The sequence below is a fragment of the Zootoca vivipara genome, chromosome 6, assembly GCF_963506605.1.
Source record: "Zootoca vivipara chromosome 6, rZooViv1.1, whole genome shotgun sequence".
NCBI classification, from domain to species: Eukaryota; Metazoa; Chordata; class Lepidosauria; order Squamata; family Lacertidae; genus Zootoca; species Zootoca vivipara.
Window position 1 is genome coordinate 56,552,201 of NC_083281.1, and position 24,446 is coordinate 56,576,646.

General features: G+C 45.3%; 1 protein-coding gene across 5 annotated transcripts in view; it reads right to left on the minus strand.

Annotated features, from left to right (window-relative positions):
• RIPOR1 (RHO family interacting cell polarization regulator 1) overlaps nt 1-24,446 on the minus strand; it is a 102,884-nt gene that overhangs the window by 59,244 nt on the left and 19,194 nt on the right. For 2 of the 5 annotated variants that reach the window (XM_035119707.2, XM_035119708.2), the window contains exon 1: nt 3,804-6,734. The exons of the other annotated variants lie outside the window; for them this stretch is intronic. In XM_035119707.2, coding sequence (XP_034975598.2) covers nt 3,804-3,954 — 151 coding nt within the window. In that variant the 5' untranslated portion in view covers nt 3,955-6,734. Of the gene's footprint in view, nt 1-3,803; nt 6,735-24,446 lie in introns of those variants that run through there. 5 annotated transcript variants of the gene reach the window in all.

The window sequence follows — 24,446 nt, forward strand, 5'->3', positions numbered from 1 at the left end:
CAAGAAAGCATCATGTTGAAGTAACTGCATCCCATCTGCTGAAGACTTATATCAGTGACTTGGCACTAGGAGTGGGCCGATCAGTCCATTTCCAGCCCATATAAACTTTGTGCATGTTGTTTCCATATAGATGTTTTTTACCAGTTTTATACCAATTATTCTAAATATATTCTACCCTAATATAACTCATTTTGGTCCATTTTTGTGCTGAGAACTACTGCAAATCTCAGAAAAGTGTTGTATCCAGCATTAGTCCTACTGGTCGCACACCCACTGAAATTAATTAACATAGATATATTAATTTCAGTGGGTCTACTCCCAGTTTAACTAGGCTGAATGCAACCCAAGGTGTGAAATCTGAAGGATAATTACATTTCGATCTATGTGTTGGTCTGGGAGGCATGAATTAGGTCAGTTCACTTAAAAATGCAGACTGCACAAAATTCTTCTCCATCCCTCCTTGGAACTTATGAAGTGTACAGCACCATGGAGAATTATGCAAAAAAAGCGCACCACTACAAAACACAGACTTGGGGATCTCATAAATGCTTAGACACCACAAAACTTGGAAGGAGTTTTATTCCTTTGTGGAGGGCTTCTGCCTATGCCTATGCCTACACATAAACAAGCACAGATATATACAGATACCACGAGTTCCTGAATTGCTCTCTTCTTCGCCCACCTCTCAATTCCAGCCCAGCCCACAAGCAGCTTTGCAGCAATTATTTCAGCTAATAAGCTGTCATTTGGCAGAATCCACGTGGCTTTTCTACATAATCAACCAGCACAGGCATTGTTTGCTGTTGAAGGCTCAGGAAACGACTGCAGTCTAATTATTCTACAGACCTCCCATTAAGGGGAGGAGGGAGAACTTGCAAGATTAAATAGGATCCTTTAAAAAAAAAGCCTTCAAGAAGCCAAGAGACAGAACAGATGGCCTCCTCCATTAAACGCAATATAGTTTCAACTATATAGCCTTGGTGTCTGTTCAATCGCATAGGTTCCCAAAAATTGCATTAAACATCTGTTGATCACATTGGTTCTGGTTATTAAACTCTACAATATACTCGTTGTCCAAACTGCAATTATCCAAATGGCTTGGTGGTCTGAAATAGCTGTATGTTCCCACACCTGTTGATGTAATCCAATGTAAATAACTACACTTGCATTCATACAGACTTTTGCTAATCCAAACCCATTGATGGGGTTAATAATGATAAATATTTAAAAAACAAACAAACCAAGATTTTGCACACATTTATCAGCAAAAGGATTCACCTTTTTCTCCTTTCTACACATTAGTGGGCTATTTCTCACTAAGGCAGTGTTTGGCCACTTCCACCCAGGCTGGGCCAGGAGCAGAGATGCTTTACCATACAAAATAAATAAATCCCTGTTCTTAAGAAGCTGTCATATCAGAGAGGTGGCTTACACTAAAAACACTTTCCCTCAAATCTAGTTTACTATATGGAGGGCTTGTTTTGTGAACTACTTATCAGGGAAAAAGCTTCTAGTGCAGCCTTCTCCTTGGCATGCTACATTTCTAAGGGCAAGGATTTGTTTGTTTGTTTGTTTGTTTGTATTGAGGAATGTGGAATCCTATGAGTCGGAATATGAAGTAAAACTGCCCAGATGCTAAGCTACAACCCACATCAGTAAGAACTAGCTTTCTTCCTTTCCTTTTTCCTTTTTTCTTCATTTTCCCGCAACACAATCTGCGTTAACAAGCCTTCTTCGTATCTAGCTTGGCACCTTACTCCCACAGCGCAGAAAATCAGATGTGGGAATCAAGTTATCTTGCTGTGAAAAAGAGATACATGCTTTTGCTTTACTGGTTGAATTATTTAAATTTAGTTTTATTGTAAAGCACTGTGATTTTGTGTTAACACTTTTAAAAAATGGGGGGAATCAATACATTTTATAAAGGAATAAACAAATAAAAGCCACCCTTTTCACAACTAAAAGGGACATGAATGTATTATAAGATGTGGAATTTCTTATGTCTTTTAATCCTCACCCAGCTAAGGGGCTGTCACATGGAGGATGGCAAGCTTGTTTTCTGACAGTAGGAGCAGTTCAGCAGTGGAACTCTCCTTCACTGGAGGTTTTTCAGCAGAGGCTGGAGGACCATTTTTCATGGATGTTTTAGTTGGGATTCCTGCATTGCAGGGGGTTGGACTAGATGACCCTTGGGGTACCTTCCCACTCTACAATTCTATGATTCTACGAACACAGAGTAGCTAAGAGAATGCTAAGCTTACAATCAATAGTCTTAAACAAAGGAAGAGGGGTGATAAAATCCAAGGGTGCTATAAAATACGGTGTGAATCAAAAAATCTAGTGCACTGAAATAATATATGGACTACACCAGGGAAATTTCTGCAATATTTTCAGAGCAAAGCTCTGCCCAATGAGTGTTTTTCTTTCTCTTAAAAAGATTTTTGGCAGAAAATGAAAGAACAATTGCTTGCCACTGAAGAGGCTAAGGTCAGATGGTAAGGATTATAAATACAGCGGCTGGCAGGCTGACAGCTCTCCACAGGTGAATATGCTGGCGACTTTGCCATAAGCTTTGCCATATTGATGACTACTAAACCAGACAGGTTTGGCATTCTGTACTTGAATTCATTAGCTCGTGGCTTTAATCACAAGTTCAACACACAGAAAAACCCTAAAATGCAGGCGTTTGACCCTATGCCTAAGTTCTTTTCAAAGCCACGATTTGCTTGGCAAAATAACCTGTCCCATTTGGCCCAGGTTTACACCACATACAAATGTCACAATCTTCTAACTCCAGATCAATTAATCCACAGAAACTACCACACCCCGATAATGTATACCAGGAATCTTAAAAGCTGTAAAGAGAACTATACCACTTCAGACTGCAACTGGGCAGGAAAAGCAATTCTGAATGCTCTGCCATTTAAAAACAGCCACCACCCTATGCTAAGACTCTTCCCTGTTGTGGTACTTTTCTATTTGCTAGGAACTTTTCACATTTTACAGCCACCATGTCTAAAGTGGCAAATTCTATTCTACCGTGTCAAGAGGAAACAGGATGCAACAGAATGTAGGGCTTGGACAGCAAATCCCCCACCAACCACAAAACCCACTACAGAATGGTGCTTGGGCAAACGATCATCACTTCCCTTAAGACTGTTGACAAAACAGAATAAATCCATGTGTGGTGCCCTGAATCCATTACCCTGGAGGAAGGAACAAAATGTGATTTTAAGAAGTATTAACAAGCCATCACGTGGGTCTGAATCCCCATTTCACCCATAAAAGTCTACTAGAGAAACAGAACTTTTCTCTTTCCAGAGTTCAACCACTATGGCAGCAAGCAAAAATAGGGAGGCCGAAGGATGCCAAGGCAAAAACTAGTCTGTTTCTAAGGATCTTGAAGATGTGCTCTTAGAGAAGCAGAAACAGAAATCTGGGTTCTTCTGCCTTCCAGAGACACCCCTCAACCCTACAGCAAAGCAAGCAAAGAGAAATTCAAGCTCATACCCACAGCTGGCAGGACCATAACAAAGCTCTCCACCCATCATCACTAGTCAAGAGCGATAACCAGTTTCGGTAGCTGCTTCCTCCAAGTGCCACAACCTTTGCACCCTATCCTGCGACTGAGGTAATGTATCTGGTCAGCGGTTGCATCTCAGCCAGCCCAGTTACAAGCTAAATGCATACTGCTCACCAGGTATAAAGTGGGGGGGGGGGGAGACACTCCGCTATCCCAGAGCTATCTGCCTTGTCTTTAAGTTTCACCTGTCAAAACGTTTGCGGAGCCCCTGGAGACTTACATGTCCAGGTGTCCAGGCAGATCAGGCAGGGAGAGAAAGCGTGTCCGGCTCTTGTCGCGTTTCCTTTGTTCCACTCCCATGGACAGAGCGAAAACACTGAAGTCTTAAAGGCACTCGCTCCGAAGCACCCACCCCCTCCCGCCTTTGCCATGGAAACCGTCCGAAGCCATGTGATTGAGACAGGAAACCAAGGGGAAGCGCCTCCTTCCCACACCCCTCCTCACCCACACGGGAAGGAGACAGGAGACTGCTGCCATGCTGAGTAAGATATAACAAGGGGAGGCTGCATTAAGGCAGGCCCCCATCTCTCTCACACACAAGATTCCAGACCAATTCCGGGCAATCTGTTTCAAGGCAAATCTTCCTTTTGAGTCTGGCATCTCTTTGCCATGGGATCAGATCTCTCCAGCTTGGGAGAACAGTGTGGAGAAATGTTGGCATATTGCAGAACAAGAGTTTGCTTAACGCTAGCGGGGCCAGGCTTACTTTTGGAAGATCTGTTGGGCAGGTTTTCCTTCTGCTCAGAGTCTGGTTGAATACCATATTTGTGGCCAGGAAAGAATTGAAGCTCTGTCTCAAACTGGCTAGGGACCTAAGGTTTGGGTTTGGGCTTGTTTTGTGTACACATGGGGTTTCTTTTGGCATCCCACTGCAGTATGTGGCTTGGCTCACTTCCTTAAAGCTCATCAGATATATTTGTTTTGTTGGCATATTTCTGAAGTGCACCTCTTCTCTGTTTATGCCATATTGTCACCTTGTTTAATGGGTGGGTGTCCTTTCTTTTGGACAGGGGATTGAGCTGTATGGATCCTCCAGCTTTTATTTTTAACTGGGGGGGGGGAGAGGGGATATTCTCCACAGCCTCTCATGAAAGGGGTAGGAACTTGGACCATTTTGTTTTGCAGCCTCACTAAGTGATCTGGTCTAGTGGTTCCTGAGCATGCTTTAAGGAGAACGCAGGGGCTGTAGCTCAGTGGTAAAGAAAATGTTTGCATGGGTAAAATTCCCAAGTTCAATTCCCAGTGTCTCCAGTTAAAATGATCAGGTGGTTGCTAACAAAATGGACCTCTGCCCAGGACCCTGGAGAACCACTGCCAGAGTAATGATGAGATGGACCAATAATTCGGCTCAACGAATTTATGCCCTTCATCTTGGGGGACATGCAGAGATTGGATATGCACAGCTATCAACAATGGACACATTTAGATGAACAGCAGCAAACACATCACAGAGGCTTGCAACCCTATAGATGCGCAGTCCAGCTTTGCTGATACAGGAAGGAAGGAGGGTGGGTGGAAGGAGGGTGGGTTTGGGTTCCTTCTAAGGCTACCCACAATGCTGTCTCCCTTGGCTCAAGAACCAGGAAGCCACTTGAAGCTTTTCTACTAGGCTTACTGAAGTTTAAATTTACCACTTGACTGGCTGAGGACTTCCCTGTATGTAGCTCAGATTCAGTTTCAATGCCAGGCAACAGGAGAGTTTTAAATGCATGTATGGAAATGGAAAATTTGAACCATTTTGTCCTTTTATTCAGAACAGACCAAAAGTGCCAAACGTGGGACTACAACCAAAGACATTTCACATTCCATTGGTTACACCCCAGTTTTCCTTTGATTCGGCTGGGCGATTCTAATCCTTAGGAAGCTTTAGAATTGCAGTCCCTGGCAGAGGCTTTCACAGCAGCCGAAGATAAGGACCAAGCAGAAGGCGACTCAGCAGTCACATCCCCAGCCCCCAATCTGAGTAATCCATTGGCTCATCCTCTTGCACGACTAAGAGCAACAACACTCTGGAGCATCCTAGAGGAGACCAGGGAAGCAGCATGGCTAAGGTCCAATACCTCCTTCCCAGTTATGCCATGAGTCACTGTGACCTGTCCATTCTCTCCCCCCTCTTCTCTGCCAAGCAGTGCCTGAGACTCCCCTGTGCCTCAAGGTGCTTCTGCACTACCTCCCCCCTCCCCCCGGAATTGTGTCATTATGAAAAAGTCCAGACAAAATGGCTGCCAAAATGTCATATTCCAGCATCATAAGAAATAAAGGACAATTTTTCTGACCTTCAAATTCAACACAATTAGAGGGCTAGCTTTTCACTTGTGTGGACTGGCAAACATCTGGAACGAGAAATGGCATGCCAGGCAGCTGGCAATGTGGCTGGCGCATGGCTTCACTTGCAATCATTACTTTTTTAAAGCACATATGGATCCCTTTTTAAAATAAATACAGTAAATAAAATAAAATTCTGCATATCAGCTGTTCAAAAAGATCATGAAACTACATTCAGCCTCCCTATCTCCCCAACCTCTTTCACACTAAGATGCTCATCAGCAGTATTTTAACTATCTTTGTATGTTTCAATTCCACCATTACATGTTCTGAAAGACAGTCCCTGTAAACGGTATCACTTTTCAACTGCCAGTACTGGCTTGATCTTCTTCCTTTTTTCAATTCCTTTCTTCCCGAGAGTGCACATGCATTAATAAAAAGGTCAAAGCAAAACAAAGCAAAATGAATGTTCCAACTTTTCACTTGGAATTTTACAGCTGACACAGGCAACTTTACCCTAGTGAAACATGCAAAGCTGACTACATACACCAAGTGACAACGAAGTTGGAAACTGGGCATTGTGAAGTCCAAGTGGAAGCCTCCTTAGTGTTATTTCCAGGCTTCACAGCTTTGGGCCTAGCTGGGGAAAGACCACAGCAAATTTATAGGGTTGCTATAAAGAGAAACCAGCAGACCCTTTGCTTGGAAATTAAACAAAGGGTCTGCTGGTTTCTCTTTAAGGTTTCCAGACTCAAAAGAGAGCAGGGCAATTAAAGGCACAGAAGTCCTGTCCTCTATTGAGTCTGGAAACGCTACAAATTTAAGGAGCACAAATGAAAGAGATTCTGGATATCAGTTTAACTGTTGACCAGATGACTCCAGGGCACTGCTACCGTGTTTCCCCTTTTTTAAGACACCGTCTTATAACTTTTTTTCCTCAAAAAAACACACGGTGTCTTATTTTCAGGGGATGTCTTTTTTATTATTCTTATTACAGTACCTTACAGCTGTTCTTGGTAATATATGGGAAGCCAGAGCAGGTGGAGAGCATGCAACACTGTCCAGGACAGGGGTCAGCAAACTTTTAATGTGGGGGGCCAGTTCACTGTCCCTCAGAATTTGTGGCGGGCTAGACCGTGCGCGCGTGCACACACACACACACATACGCCCATGCCTTCCTTCCCTCCCCGCGTTCAGATGGAGCAGGCTGGGCTGAGGAGGGGGCATCCCGTCAGCGCTGGGTCTCGGCTTGTGCTGAGGGGCCGCAGCCACCCTGCCAGGAAGGGCCCCTACCCCGGGGTGTCCATGATCATGCTGCTAAAGTGCCACCGCCAAGCAGCACAGAGGAGTCCTCCTCCTCCTCCCTCCTTGCAGGCTCTCTGCTTCCGCGGCGCTGCTGGGCTCTCCGAGCGCTCTGCGCTGCAGCAGCCGCCAGTTCTGGGCTGCAGGGAGAGCAGGCAGGGCGTGTGCGTGCAACCTGCAGGAATCAATGCACTCCCATCTGCGGCACGTGAAAATGGCCCGGGAGGGCCACCTCCGCCACCTCTGCTGCTAGGTCAGGTCCCTGCCGTAGCTGCAGGCTTCCCGCGGGGGCCGCCTGCGAAGCGCCGCACCGAGACTCCCCGGGAGAAGGCGCGCGGGGGCTGAAACCAGAGGCAGCGGGGAGCGGATTCCGGCCCCGCTGATGTCAGGCGTGTGGCAGTCCCCTGAGCTGAAGCGCAGCTCGGGGGACTGGCGGCAGCAGCGGGGCTTCCTCGGGGAAGGCAGGCAGGCAGGCAACAACAGTCCCGGAGCCGAAGCTCAGCGGGCGCTGCTTGCCGCCTGCCTGCCTGCCTTCCCCGCCAGTCCCCCGAGCCGAAGCGCAGCTTGGAGACTGGCGTCGACAGCGGGGCTTCCTCGGATCGGCAGCTGGGCGCCGACTCGGCAGGCCACCGGATCAAGGAAGTGGCCTGCCGGGTCGGCACTGATCAGTGCTGCGCGGAGCACCAGATCGAGGAGCCGGTCTGCAGAGTCAGCGCCCAGCAGCGCCGCACAGAGCATCGCCTCCCACGGCGTTGCTGGGCGCTGACTCTGCAGACCGGCTCCTCGATCCAGTGCTCCGCGCAGCACTGATCAGCGCCGACCCGGCAGGCCGCCGGATCAAAGAAGCAGCCTGCCGGGTCGGCGCCCAGCACGGGTTGAGGAAGCTTCCGGGGGGGGGGGAGAGAAAGAGGAAAAAGGTGTCGGCGGGGAGGGAAAACGCGCAAGTCCTCTCCCCTTTCTTTCCTGCTTAGCCGGCTTGCGGGCATTTTACAGGAACAAACAACGTGAATAGAAAAAAGAGGCAACGAGCCCGGTCAGCGGTGTCTCCCTCCCTCCAACTCCCCCCCACACCAAATGGAACTTCCCGACCCCCCCCCCCAACTTTTCGCCAAAGGCATCCTCGGCCCCGTTCCCACTTTCGCTGCTGGGTGCCTGCATGTCTTATTTTCGGGGTATGTCTTATATTTTAAAAATCTCAAAAATCCTGCCATGGCTTACTTTATGACTACGGCTTAAAAAAGGGGAAACACGGTATATGCAGGCTCCAGCAGGGAAGGACCAGTTTACACATAGACTTCTATGGCACATTACAAAATTTCTGACTTCAGTGTGAGTCAGCCTGGTTCCTATTTCCAATGAAATGTACTCTGGAATGGAAGATTGCTATGGAAAGCCAGCTTTTCTGTCTACAGTATCACGCTTTACTACCATTTCAAGGGTGCCCAGCTAAGATCAGAGTCAATAGGAACAACTGTAAAAAGCAAACACTTTTCAGTTATGAACTCAGGCTTTCCCTTCTGTTGAGTTTGGCAACAGGCAGCCTCTGAGTGTCTCCTGCATGGCTGTGTAGTGGCAAAGTCACTTTAAAACTAGACCCTGTTCATAGCCATTCTCAGCCAATGAACAGAAGGGAACTCCATAGAAGGCAAAAGAGTTTTCAGCATTTATGCTTCCCCTTCTCTCCCCTGTGCACAATCTGGAAGGAAGAGACATGCAAACTGGGGGCAGGGGAGGAATGAGGAAGTCTGAAAACTGAGGTAGTTATAGAAAAAGAAACTCGCCACCTGTTTATAAACATAAATAAATATGCCATGTGGTACAGAGCAATATCAGGAAAATTAAATTCCCCTTCCGATATAGGCAACAGCATTCTTTTAAGTGATATACAAGGTGGAGAAATACCCTGAATAAACTTCCAAAATAATTCATTATACTTTTGAAAATAGGCTTGGGAAATGTGTAGACCAAGCAAAACATATATCATTTGTGCAGTACGTGTATTTCCCTTATTCAGAATACTAAATTTAAGTAGTGCCCATCTTTACAAATCAATGGAGATGTTGCTATTTAACCTATTTAAATTTCATTTAATAATCTGACAAATATCTGCTGGAACCAAGATCGCAAAATACATTAGAATCTTTGGGCACCAGCAAAACCACCACTTAGCATAGAAAGCAGGCAATTTGTGATCGCCCACTGGCATTAATTCATATTTTAACCTTTTTCTCGTATATCCAGAAATTCTACTAAATTTATCAGTTAATCTTATTAATTCCAAAATGGATGTTTTAGGTCTACCAACAAATAGTAGCAAATCATCTGCATACAAACCTAATTTAAATTCCACTTGCTCATGCACAAAACCATAGATCTTCCTGTTCTGTCTAACTGCACGTGCCAACAGTTCAAAACATAGATCAAATATCAATGGAGGAACATTGATATTTGAACATTGAAAGGAATCTTGTACCTTTCTCTATTATCAAACAAATCTGAAAGGATTCCATTTGCCCTTACCTGCGACTTAGGAGAGTAGTACAAAATTCAAATCCACTTTATAACATCATGAGGAAATTCAAAATTTTCCAAAGCAACATAAATGGTGTCTTATTTATGGCCCATCAGCTTTGAGTATTCAGCAGCCCCTTAACAGCTGGAAATAATAATTGGATCATCATAAAATGCCAAACCAGTTGCTACTGTTTATAAATGTTTATTTGAAATGTATAAAGTAGAAGATCAGAAACTTATGGAGCAATGGAACCATGAATTAGAGTGTGCCATGCAAGCTAAGCTATGGAAATTTGCTTTAGAACAGGGGTCCCCAGACTTACCGAGCGGCGGGCCGGTGCCCGCCGCGCCGACCGCGCGGTGGGCCGGACTGCAGGGGAGTGCGCGCGCAGCGGGCCGGAGGGCGGGGGAGTGCGCGCCCGTGCGCATGCGCATGCGCACACGGGCGGAAAAAAAATCGGCGAAAATCGCTTGTGCGCATGCGTATGGGCCTCCCCCGACCCGGAAGTGCACCAGAAATGACCTCTTCCGGGTCGGGAGAGGCCCGTACGCATGCGCACAAAGGATTTTCGGCGATTTTTTGCCGATTTTTCAGATCGCCGCTGCGCCGCACGCCGTGAGAGCGGGCGGCGGCAGCGGGCGGCGGGGGTCGTCGCGGGCCGGATTGGAAGGCCGATTGGGCCGCATCCGGCCCGGGGGCCGTAGTTTGGGGACCCCTGCTTTAGAATATATACAGAATGTTTCTTTAGATTTAAAATTGAGATTGAGTCAGCAACAAAATTGCATTTTGGGTATACTAGACTCCACAGCAGTTGTATAAAAAGGCCCTGTCAGATAGATGCTGGAGGTGAAATGTTGGAAATGCCTCATTGAGACATATGATGTGGGTGTGTCCTTCTTGGTTTGAAGTTGCTGTTCATATTAATCTTGTACTGGAGAAATCATTAATATTTGCAGGTGTTCATGTACTTTTAAATTATATTCTTGTACATGAAGACTAAAAGCAGTACAACAGAAACAGACTTTATGGATGCTTGTGGTTGCTAAGAGACTTACACTTCCTATTTATCTTGGAAGGATAAATATTCACCATATATTATGCAATTGTTTGAAGGCCTTAATGCCCTTGCTACATTTGAATCTACTTTCTATAAACACCAACTTTGTTTGGGTATATACTCAGACATTTGGAGGGCGTATATCATTATGTATGTGTATATTCGGATGGATGTATTGATGTTTATTGTTCTGTGAATGTGAGCTGACGATTTTGCTTTTCTTACTGCCCTCTGTGTTCTTTTCTCTTTCTTTAATAAATTTGCAAAAATAACAGTTATATATGTGAGTGTATAAAAAGGCACTAAATCTGAGCAATGAGAAACAGAATGTGATTATTATAATGTACCTCTCATGTGAGCAGGAACAACATTAATCTCTCCCTGTCTCTGAAACATAAGCAAAGTTAAATGTAAAGCTTGAGCAGTATGCTGCCCAATTCTTTGCTGAACATATTTCTGGAGGCGGTTGTGGTGTACCCACTGTTCCTGCGCTATAAATTATAGCAGCTGGAGTCTGTGGGCATCAGTACAGCATTGCTAAATGTACTCCCTTCTGTGCAATTAGCAGTTCCCCTTAAAGTCTGAGGACATTTATAGGACTTAGGAACAGAGATAATGTGCTTCAACGCTGCACATGACCCAAAGGAAGACGCCAACTTTTGCTAAGGTGTGGCTTAATCATCTTTTCCCACATGACAACAAATTGGGGGCAGAGGGGGAGAGAGAGAGCAGCTGAGTAGCATAGCACCTGCTTTGCAAGTTGCCGATCCAGTGATTCCTGGCATCACCAGTTAAAAGGATCAGGTTGCAGGGGGTGGGGAAAGACCTCTGTTGGAGACCCTGGAGAACTGTTGCCAGTTAGAGTACTGTACAATATAAGGAAGCTGCCTTCTACTGAGTCTCATCATTGGTACCCATCATTGATTCAGTACTGTCAACACTGATGGGCAGCATCTCTCTTGGGTTTCAGACAGGTCTCTCCCAGCCCTACCTGAAGCTGCTGAGGAGGATTAAACCTGAAACTTCTGCATGCAAGGCTTGACCACTCAGTTATGGCCCTTCCTAAACTGGCTAGAGCAGAATACTGGATGAAATGGACAAATAACTTAACCTCGTATAAGGGAGCTTCCAGTGTTCCTCAGACATGTAAAGAACACCTTTCTGCCACCATTAACTTTAGGCAGGTAAGAGTCTGCAAATATTCTTTTACTCTCACCAAGACAGGCAAAATTTCAACTAGGAAAAAGTTGTGAGCTGCTGGATGCTGTGTCAGCTCACCTTGTATAAAGATCCTACTTCGACAAAGCTATAGTTAGCTTAACCTTGAGCAGCCTAGATATTTATAAGTAAAGGCCATATGATGCAAATTAAAAGACTAAATTATGCAAATGCATGCTTTTCCTAATTGTACAGTTCTGTAAAGCAGCCAGAATTAATAGAATTTGTGAAATGTGTTTACACAAGTGTTGAACTGAAACAGCACATTCAAACAGAAAGATTATTATAAAGTGAAGATTCACATTCAGGTTTTTACAAGACCCAGTCGCTCACACTTTTAAGACATCCTATGCACTGAAGCATAGAAAATTATCTGCCAACAAAACTACAATTCTCTAGTAAGAAAACCAAATTCAGTACTTCAGGAAATCAGCACAACACATACTTGGCCTCCAAGGTCCAGCACCACTGTCAACCCCAAAGAGTAATGTTTTGAGAAGAGGAAAGCTTTGAGTGGTTATGGAATACATAAAGTACACAGCCACCTTGTACGGAGTTGGATCACTGACCATTCCAGCCCAGTAACATCTACAGCACTCTGAACAGTAGCAGTTTTCCATGGGAACATAGGGAGCTTTTACCAAATCAGACCATTGGTTCATCTAGCTCAGTATTTTCCGCACTGGGCAGCAGTGGCTCCCCAGGGTTTCAGACAATGGACATTCCCAAGCTCTGCCTGGAGATGCCAGAGATCGAAGATGTGACAATAGGCATGCAAAGCAGATACTCTTCCACTAAGATGGGGAAACGCATTGGCTTTGCATGCAGAAGGTTCCCGGTTAAACCCCCGGCATCTCCAGATCAGGCTGACAGACTCCGTTATGAAACTCAGGAGATAAGTTGCTGCTGGGGAAATGCTGCAATGTGGACAAAACTGAGCTAGATGGCCCGACAGTCTAACTCAGCAGCTTCATTTTCTTTCTCTCTCTCAGGTTTTAGCTTACTTGGTTTGCATGCAGAAGCTCTCTGCTTCAATCCCTGGCACCCCCATAAAAGGATCTCAAGCAGCAGGTGGTGGGAAAGTTTCTCTGCCTGAAACTCTGGAGAGCAGATGCTACCCAGAGAAGACAATACTGATCTGGCCTGGTATTTTCTAGGCCTGCTACCATTTTACTGGAAATGCAAGGAATTGAACCCAGGAGCTTAGGCAGGTATTCCACTATTAAACCACCTTAGTTCCAGAAGCTTATAGTTCTAAAGAACACCTCAAAGTACATTGTACTTCTTGAAGCAGAGTTAAAGAAAAGTGACATGAAGGCTGCAAGGGAGCCAATCACACAGACTTCACAAGTTCCACTAAAGCCCTTTTCAAAGCACAGTGTACTTGATTCCAAATAAGGGGTGGGGCTAGATTCTTCCTCTTCTCTAATAGTAGTTGGAGATTCCTATGATAAGGCAACTACTGTCTGAGCATGGGATTCTGAAAGGCTAAGAGTCCTACTTACTATTGCACTGCTGGCTCAAGGTAAGGCCCCCACTCAACAAGACCATCCTTCTCTCACCTTTTAAAAACAAGCTTGACAACTGGGCCTATGTAAATGTGGAAGTTAAGAAAGGGCAGAAAGGGCACACCTTCTCTGATCAGGGGAAAGGACTGTAGCTCAGTGGCAGAGCACATGCATGGCATTCAAACGGTTCCAGGTTCAATCCCTGGCATTTCCAGATAGGGCTGGGGGACTCTTTTCTGAACCCCTGGAGAGGTGCTGACAGACAGTGTGGACAATACTGAGCTAGATGGACCAATAGAATGACTCAGCTTTCTACATTCCTATCAGATGTGAGGAACTATTCCAGAATTGACAAGAGGAGAAACTTTGTAGGAAAGGGTGTATGTACAGGTCAGCGAGCAGCTTGTGCTCAATGGGAGACAGGGGTGGGGGGAGCGAGAAATGTTCTAGTGTGCATTTCTTGCATAAGTCGCCTGCCAATCCATGGTCAGCACTGGACTTGCAGAGGTGTTGTACCTGCATTAGCTGCCATCCTCTGTGCAGATGGGAAATGTCTGGTCTCAGCTGACCTGGAGGCCCAAATCTCAGAGCAGCAGTCACTCTCACTGGATAAACATTAACTCTGCTGAGGCCTCTCTGTCACAGGCTGTCACAGGCAGAGAGCACAGGCTGTTCTAAGCTTCCTGGAACCCTTTCAAACCAACCATCCACATTAAAGTGAGCCTAGGGAAGAAGGTAGCCAGGACACTCCAAAGCAATCACATGCAACAAGCACCCAAAGATTTGAGGGCAGAGGGAGAACAGGGAGCGGGTTTGTCAGAGCAGCTGCATTTTCCATTGTTGTGTTAGGTGGTGGTGGTGTGCGCAAGGGAGTTTAATGGTAACTACACCAGACACTACGCCAATGAGTGATGCTGTCCAGCCTGGCTTAGGGATAAGATGGCAGAAACATCAAAGGAAAAACGGAGTCCCATGCTAAGCAATGAGGCCTTTGCACAAACCTCTGTTATACCCGTTATGGCAGCACATTCCCCATAAGCATGAAAAATTTAGCAGCAGTGCCTTCGTCAATATTTCTCAATAACCAAGCATCTTCCTCAGTATCAACCATCAGTATTGTACCCTACAACAGGCAGGTGAGGTGCCACAACTGGGCTATCAGCATTTACCCATGACATGGCCTTAACAGTGGCAATTTCCTATCTTAGAGCACTCTCCCTGGTAAGCTGTGCCGGTCTCCCTCATTGTTGACTTTCAGAAGAAACTTAAAAACATTCCTGTTTACCCAGGCTGAAAAGCCACTGTTCTTAGAAACCCTGACATCACTGGTTGAGAGAATCTTTTATTTTTAGAAGGTTTTTTTAAAAACAAAACAAAACAAAAACAAAAACAAAACTATTTTTGGCTATTTATATTATTGATATGTTTGCCCCCCTGTGCTCCTTCAGAAGGAAGGGTGAGATATAAATTGGTTTTTTAAAGGAAGATAAATGAAAAATAGGCACCAAATGGGGCCACTTTAAAACAGCATCGGACAAATTAATGGAGGGCAAGGCTATGAATGGTTATTAGCTGTGATGGCGGCATAAATATCACTTGCTGGAGCACAAAAACCTGCTTATGTTTGCAACCAGGAGAGGTTAAAAGTGAAACAGACAATAAAGCAGCAAAGCCTTCCTAGGCAGGTCAAAGGTTGTGCCCATTCTGCACACTCTGAGGTCTGTTCCTCCTATATGCTCTAGGAACATTCACATGCCCTATTATGCCAGTCAATTTTTGAATTGATGGTTTAGATATGGACACAGTTGCCATGCTTGTTTTTTTAAAAGATGAAAGAATCTGACGGGAAAGGATGGTCTTCCCTTGCTTTAGGTGGGGTGGAAAAATGTCTCAGGGTACAAAAATTCATTCCTGGACTGCAGGATCACAACCAAAAAGCAGTAATTCAGGGTGGTGAATTTCCCAGAGTTCTGTTTTTTCCTTAGAAAGCTTTCGGTTTTCTACGTTCATTAGTAACAGTGGATGGGCACCAACTACAAATAGAGTTTAGCCTGGCAGCTTAAGTTTTTCACTTTGTTTATGATACCAAAGAAAAATAAACACTCTAAATTAGATCACTCTCTTCTGAGACATCAGAAAATTTCCTGATGCAAACTCAAAATTACCCCATGCAAATTTAGGCTAATTTGCATAAGAAAATTTTCCAGGTCAAATTTTTCTGGAAAGTCCACATCACTGCTAAGGACAGAAACTTTCCGTGTAATGCAGGGCCACACAACTTTTTCCTCTGTGGATCTTCATCTTTTCTTCCTTTGACTTCTTCTCTCCTCCTCCCAACCCCTCCCCATGCTGTAAAGCTGCTTTTATCCCAACAGCTGTCTCTGGCCTGGAGAACAGTTTTCAGAAGGTATAATGTCTAAACAAGTTTGCTGCTGCCTCAGCATGCTAAGAGCCAAGAATAATCTTAGCCCCACGCCTACCCTGACCTTCCACATTGTAGTCGTCCTCCTCCATGCCTTCACTAGCCCTGCAGGGAACACCTCCCACCACGAAAAACACTTGGTGAGCTATGTGGGCTTCACAATGAATGAGATTCTCCCGGCATTCCAAAGGAAGGGCTGAGAGACAAAATTCCACAACAATCAGCACGCAGAAAAGGGCCCAGGCCAGGCTACAAGGAGCAAAAGGGTTGCCAGAGTAATTGCTTCTCTCTTGATCCCCCTATAGGGGTGGGGGAGCCCTACAGGTGTCGCTGAACCACAACTGCCATCTTTCCTGACTACTGACCATGTTGGCTGGGCTTATGGGAGCAAAATCCAACAGTATCTGGAGGGCATCAGGTTTTACACTCCTACCCCAACATGAACAGGGTAGGTGGGTGGAATACCCACGTCACGCATGCAAGTTACAGTACAAAAGAGCAAAGGCGTTACATGTGCAGAGCTGAGAAGGCATCCTCCTCCACATCATTTTCGTGGGAGGAGAGGCAGATGGCATCAAACAGATAAGCTGAGAGAAGTTTGGCACCAAAATGCTTCAAGTCCTTTTGAAACGTGCAAATTTACCATAGGAGATTTCACACTCTCATTAGCAATGATGACCGAATGCCAACTGAAAATAAATATGCAAGCTTGGCAGTTTCAAAAGTATTCAGCTTTGTTTACTAAATATACAATAAATATAAAATAAACATTCTAAGTTCGATAATTCTTGAGGACACCTGAAAATTTCCCCCAATATAAATTACCCTATGCCAGTTGTGAAGAATCTTTAGCCCACCAGATAGAATCATAGAGTCAGAGTTGGAAGAGACCACAAGGGCCATCCAGTCCAACCCCCTGCCAAGCAGGAAACACCATCAAAGCATTCTTGACATATGGCTGTCAAGCCTCTGCTTAAAGACCTCCAAAGAAGGAGACTCCACCACACTGGACTGATGTTGAGGACTACAACTCCCTTCAGCCCAGCAAGCATAGCCAATGGCCAAGGATGATGAGAGTTGTAGTTCAGCAATATCCAGGACTGGTTCAATATATTTCGGCACCTGAAGTGAACCACAAAATGGTGTCCCATCCTCCCATGGCCAGGAAAGAAGGGGTGAATGTAGATCTACGTCAGGACCAAGGGGAAAAAAAATAAATATCTACTCAAACGGGGGGGGGGGGGAGATAAGCAGTGCCTCCTGTTGCCCAAAAGGTCACTGTAGAGGTAGCAGGGGGGGCAGATCTGGCCTCCAAGGAGCGTACCACAGTTGCTGCTCCTACTGCAGCAGTGGCAGGCAATCTATTACTTAGAGAACAGGTCTGCTGCCGCTGCGGATCCTGCCGGCTGAGGCAGTTGCCTCACCTTGCCTCATGAGTGGCTTGGCCCTGGATACATCTGAAGCAACAAATATTCCCCACGCCTGCCCAATGCAAATTAGCCAAATCACTATGACACTGGACAGGGCCTAACCAATTCATAGCATACAGTGCCAAGGAGGCAAATCTAGAATGTGTAAACTGTGAGGTGATGATAATGGCTACCCCAATTTGCTCATCCCTCCTTGATGTCCATATCTACCCCTGAAATCAACAAAACAGGCATCCTAGGGTCTGGCTTTCACAGGTGGTGATGCAGCAAACATAAACGGAGGAAACCCAACCATTATCAGTTCCACATTTGCAAAATAGGAAATGCAGTATGCTTTTCATAATTATATAACACTCACAGACACAACAACTCGTTCATCAAGACCTTACAGGGAGCATTTTGGTGGATGAGCTTCCCCAGTGCTTCAACAGCCACATGTGGTTTTGCAGGCATACATTTATTGACAGGCTGATGTAGCATGAGAGGGCAGAGCTACACAGACTCCCCAACTCCTCAGGAGTGTGGAAGAGAGCAGGATTCCAAATCCTGAGGGGGGCACTACACTTATGTGTATGGGACAGGATTGTATTTCAGTCATACATACTTTGCATGTAGGAAGTCCCAAGAATCAGCCCCTGAAACCTCCAGTTAAAAGGATGAGGTAAGAGGTGATGGGAAAGACTGTTGGAAAGCTGTTACCAGCTAGAAAAGATGCTACTGGGCTAGATGGGCAAATAGTCTGACCTGGAATCATAGAGGAAGAAGGGTCATCAAATGTCATTTAGTCAATTCCCCTGAAGATGCAGTAAATGTACTGGAGTAAGACCTGGTATAAGGCTGTTTCCACATTTCCTATCAGCAGAAAGCTGCCTTCTATTGAATCAGACCATTGGACAATTTAGCTCAGTATTGTCTACACTGGCAGCCAGAGGCTCCCCAGCATTTCCAGCACAGAATCTTTCCCATGTCTACTTGGAGATGCTGGGGATTGAAGCTGGGACCTCCTGTATGCAAAGTAAATGCTCTCCACCCCTTCCCCTAAACACAATGCAGCCTCCGAGGTTGAAATATCATGTGGAATATCAGTGTGGAAGGAGAGAGGATTTTAATCCTTTCTCCTTGCAGCTGCGAATGCACCTGCTTACAAGGCGCAAAATCATCTGGAGGGGGGTATTCTCAGTGTAGGAAATGGCGCAAAGGGGGAAGGGGAAAGAAACCCCTTTCCTCTCATACCAAACTTTGAGTTCATATTGTAGCCTTGGCAGCTCCTGTGTGTTTGTATATTTTAAAGACAGTCAAAAATGCATAATGCTTAAGAACTGCCCTGAGAATCTCAGCTTCCACATTTTAAAGCAAAGGCAAGGACCCAGTTCTTATGACTGCAAAGAAAGGCTGGGTAAAATGTATGGGAAATGCCACATGAAATTACACAACCATAACTGAACAGCAACAGAAGAATAGGATAGGATTTCTGGTGATTGGGGGGCTGAGCTCCAGTGCCCTGCATAGCTTAAGCATAATAAGTTATGTTAAATAAATGCAAATGTGCTTGATCTGCATAAATTATACACAACACAGAATCTGGGCAATTCCAATGTAAACTGTATTTGTTATGCAGAAAACATATTTCCCTTTGATAGGGAAAAGGCAGCCCACATAACTAGTGTTTGCCCCAAGGAAGGCAGAAAATCCATGCAAGACCCAGACTCCAAAGGCTCAGAACATAGCAGCCTCTGCTTCCAGCTTTTAATGCTCTCTATACCAAATTCACTTACCATCAGCACCTCTTATGACTTCCAAGAATGTCCTAAGCACTCCACAGGGAAGAATAATCATGAGGTTGTAAAGGCCATGGATAAAAGTAAATAAATGGCCGTTCAAGGCACTCCTCTTATTAACCATTGGGTCCCCACAAGTCCCACAAATAACATGAGAAAGCAGGCCTATTAGATTAAATATGAATAATAACATTTACAGCCTAAACAGGAAAACCATGTTTTTATACTGTGTAGATAGATAAAATGCAACAGGAACACACAAACATACAATCAACAGGAAATGGCTTTTAATAACCTCCTGCCTCTTCTGGACAGCAGATGTCCAAACTGCAAACTCAGAAGTCACATGGCCTAGGAAAGATGTCATGGAACAAAACACAAGGGGGGGTATATATTGCAAAAGTTCCCAAAGATGCTGGGGAGAACTGAGGTTCAGCTTCTCCGGAAATTATTTACAACACATTTCCACACATGTGAGAAGCCAGAAAATAAACAAGGGAAAAGAAGCAGGCTCCCTGGGATTGGAATCAGTTAACAATGGGTCCACCTTTCTACAGATTGCCCCTTTCTGTGTGAAGTCCTTGCCTAACCAAGCAGTAGCAGCCGGGTCCCAAGAGGCGGGCAAAGTCTGCCTCACCAGACATCAAAAGGAGATTGAGACTGTCGAGCAACAGCTACTGCTTGTGAAAACACCAGACGAAAAGGCAACCTACCTCAGAGGTGCAACAACCTACACTTGAGGGAAGAAACAAGGAGAAAAGTGAGCACAGAGTATGCCTATGACCCAGCCAGTTTCCATACTAGCCTATAACACTGCCTGGCATACAGGAGAAGTCCTTCTACTATAACACATCTTAGATCTAAAGAGGCCACCTCAATCCTGTAGAAGCTGAATAGGGAATGAGGCCCCAGGGAACTTAGTAGCGTTGACTTCTGAATAAATATGAAATGGTAGAGCTGGAAGAGACTTTGGAGGTCATTTATCAACTCCCCTGCTCAGTGCAGGATAGAACTACAGCATCCCTGATAGAACTGTGTTGCATTAACTCCAGCGTATAACACTTACATTTGAACTCGTGAGCAGGGTTAGTTCATCAGCATTATCATTTAAAGTTAGTCCCCCAGCAATGTGAATATTAAAAAGAGTAATCATGCACTATCCTGATCCTAGGGTTTTGTTTTCCCCCAGAATTTAACTGTGCACATACTTCATCCAGAGACTGCCGTTGTTACTAAAGAGAAGCTTAGCATCTGGGTTCTCCTCCAGAGAGCTGGGAATTGGATATGCATGACACAAGTAAATATGATGCCATCTTAAGTGTATTTGGTGAAAACAGCTCAGCTGTTCTGTTTGCTCTCATTGTAGCTTGGCTCTCTGTATTTCCTTATGCTTCTTATCCAGTTCTGCTTTCAGAAAGGCATTCACTTGAATTAATAAAATACAAGTTAACAGCGGCCAAGTGAAAGCTTCATTCTCAGATTTCTGCCCACAATCTGTCCCCCAGTCTTCTCTCTCTGCTCCACATTGCTTTACATCGGGGGGGGGGACCCCAGGCCCATGGACTAAATACTGTACAATCCCCTGAGACTCTTCCCCAGGCCACGCCTTATCCAAAGGGTAGCCCTGCTCTGCGCACTCCTCAACTGCTTTTGTCTGGCTGGGAAATGTCATCGAACTGCAATAATGCCTCTTACTTGCCTGGAGAGAAGATAAAAAGATGTGAAGGGTGGGAGTTTGTAGAAGCTTCTGGCTTTGGTGTGGCTGCAATGTACCCTACTGTACAAAAGTTAAGAGTCATATCCTTTGTTCTACCCACTTTTGCATCTGGCCCTGCCCACCACTAACACATGGTCCTTGGTCTGGAAAAGGTTTCCCACCCCTGGCTGCATCAACCATATCTCAATATGCAGCACTACAATTTCTACGCCCCAGTGATGGAGAGGCTCACATGCTTCTTGAGGAAAATGAAACAGAAAGGAATTCCCTTTCCTTGCTTGATCACATAAAACTTCCTCATAAAACTTCCAGATATAAAGTCTCACAAACCTATTTGGATATGGTTAAGTACAGAATACACACTTGCATTAGCATCTGCTGAGAAACAAGGTTAACTTGAGATCTGAACTTCAGACTAAAAACAAGCCTTTGGTGCTGCTTTAACAGGAGATACACGACCCAAGCCTAAGGATCCAGAAACTGAAAAATGCTCTGGATCCCTTGGGCACTCCTCAAAGGCAGGCACAGCTGAGAATTCACTAAGATCTAAAGTGCAAAAGCACAAGCACCATCTAGGAAACAGCAAACTGGTTCCTAGGCTGCTCTAAAATATTCAACCCGCAGGACCAAATTCCTCTTGCCATTTACAAAGCTGTTATATAAATGGCACAAGGACACAGCAGAGAGAGAAAAACACCATTCTAGATAAAGTGCTACTCATTTCACAGTGCTGGCCTTAACTTTGGCACCCTTGTCAAAACTATTTAAACGGGCCTCACACTTGGCCAAAAGCCCACTGGAATATTCAGGCTGGTGGCAGGACTGTGTTTGACCCTTTTCCTAGTAGTCCGTTCTCACCTTCCCATCATATCAGATCTCTCTCACAGCAGTCCCAAGAAGCACCATATATATGCCAAGTAGCTCTGAGAACAGAAAGGCCATTCCATCTACTGCAGCAGCAAGAATAATACTGCTCCTGCTACGAAGCACTGCTCCAGGCAGCCACCAGGCATTACTTAGTGCATTATTCCCCAAAATGGCCTCATCATCTTTAACCATTTGCTATATTGGCTGGTGCTCATGGGAGCTGGAGTCCAAGAACACCTGGAGGATAATAGGCTGGGAATATGGTCAGCCCTGCCAGTTCAGGTTCATCATGCCCAGGCAAAGCAACTCCCACTGTAATTGGGAAACACGAGGCTTATCAAATTTGTTTCCTCAATGCATCCCATAAGGTGCTAAAACAGAAACCCTATGCCTTTTCATCTTTTTGGAGATACAAGTAGAAAGATCCTTAGAAATATGAGGCAGGTTAATATCAGCTTATTTCTATATAGCACAGGGAGCACTATGTCCAGTTCAAGGTGCAACATTTTAAGAAGCATTTTGATGAACAGGTGCACGTCCAGAGGAAGAGGAGGATCACTGATTCTCCCAAGTGTCCCTATTTTCCAGGGAAGTCCCTGATACAGAGACAGGGCCGTCTTAAGCACCTTTGGCGCCCTGGTGCAACGGATCCCTCCGCCGCCGCCCCCCCCGCCCCATTTTCCAGCGCGGCGGGCGGGCTCAGCGCTGAAGGCGCTGCTGCGCAACGGGCGGGTGGGTGGGCTTGCTGCGCGGCAGAGCGGCCAGCGGGCGGGCAGGCACGGCTGCGTGGCGCCCCCTCTGGCAGGCCGGCGCCGTGGCACCCTGCGCCACCCAGCCTGGCCGTAGAGCCGGCCCTGTAGAGAAACCATCCCAGTTTCTGATTTGATCCCGGAATGTCCCACTTTCCCTTAAGATGTCCCTATTTCCATTGGAGAAATGTTAGAGGGTATGGAGTTATCCAACATCTGAGCCATCTGAAGCCAATCCTGTATAGGGAAGGGTTTATTTAATGTTTAATGTTTTATTATACTTTTATATATGTTGGAAGCTTCCAAGCATGGCTGGGGCAACCCAGTAAGATGTGTGGGGTACAAATAGTAAAATTATCATTATGGAATGGGACGTCCCTATTTTCATCGGAGAAATGTGATCAGCCTATGTGATCAGGATGGCAAGGGATCTGGAAACCAAGTCCTAAAAGAAATGGTTGAAAGAGCTAGGTATGTTTCCCCAGTGGTAGAGAAGATTAAGAGAAGATATTATATCTACCGGTATATGCAAATATTTGAAGAGGTATTATGCGGAGGATGCTGCTCCAGAGGGAAGGGCTAAAACCAATGGGTGGAAATGGAAAGGAAGCAGATTTCAGCTAAAGATCAGGAGAAGCATCCTAATGGTAAGAGCTGTTCCACAGTGGGACAGACTTCCTCAGGTGGTGGTGGGCTCTCCTTTGTGGTGGGTTTATTTAAGCAGAGACTAAACAGCCACCTATCATGGATGCTGTAGCTGCATCCTGCACTGAGGAAGGGATTGAACTAGATCTTTTTCAGTTCTATGATTCTGCACATGCAAAAACTGAGGCATCTTCCTCTAGACCACACCCAAAAGGACAAAACATTCTTTTGTTATTACAGTATTATTATTATTATTATAAATCCCCAAAATTTGGAGTTCAAGAGCTGAAGGACACTTGGCAGAAACTGACGTCTGCATTCAAAACAATTTAATCAGTTTTTAACAGAGGTCAGCCTTGAAGCCAGAAACATGAAGATGACATACTGCAAACCCACATGGTCAAACAATTGAGAGCCTCCGTATTCAGAAGCAGTCCTTCCAAATTATAACCCAGATTATATATTAGTGAGCCACATGCAACAAATAGATGCAACTGTCAAAAGTTGTCAGCAACAAATGAACAAATTCAGTACAGTGGTACCTCAGTTTACGATGACGCTCCCCGAGTCCGCCGCTTGCCGAAGGCACGCTTCTGCGCGTGCGAAAATCGCCGATAGAGTGCTTCTGCGCACACGCACGCTGCACAGATCACTTCTGCACATCCACGCGCACGGAACCCGGATGTAAATACAGTACTTCCGGGTCCGCAGACCGGTCGCTCTCTGAGTTTGTCGTAAACGGAGGAGGTTGCAAACCGAGGTTCCATTGTACATATATCAAGATGGCCAATGTGGTGCTATACATCACAACTAAAATTGAGGAGGGTACCCTAAAGTCCTCAGCCACCATGTTGAAAGTGAAAGATAACATTTCAACCATGGTACTGTTACGCTTATTCTTCTTACCCTGTAAGAAGTTACAGGGTTTATTCAGGAAGGTCACTGGGGGCTTATTTGTGCTTTGTAGCATTTGCATTATTTGCAAATACTAATGCAGTTGAGCACACTACTTAAGCACTCCAACAGTCACAACCCACTACTTTTGCATCATATCTCTAGGGAGACAACCAGCACCCCAAGCAAGATGCTTACAGACTCCAAACTAAGCTCTTTGTCTCACCTTTTTCAGTCTGACAAAAGTCACTTCCAGACAACCTGTTTATTCAAAATGCTTTGTTTGCATGAATTTAGTGGGGCTATTTACTAAACATTCATTCCTAGTTGACTGTGGTGTTGTTACCCCAGACTTTCCAGTGCTTGCAAACTGAAGTCTTCTCTCCACACTTATACTTGGATTACATCATCCTTAGCTAGGGTGCAGGGGGAGGTATTTTCTTTTGCCAAAAGAACCCTCCAACTATTTCCTAGTCATTATGGGCCAGCTATTCAG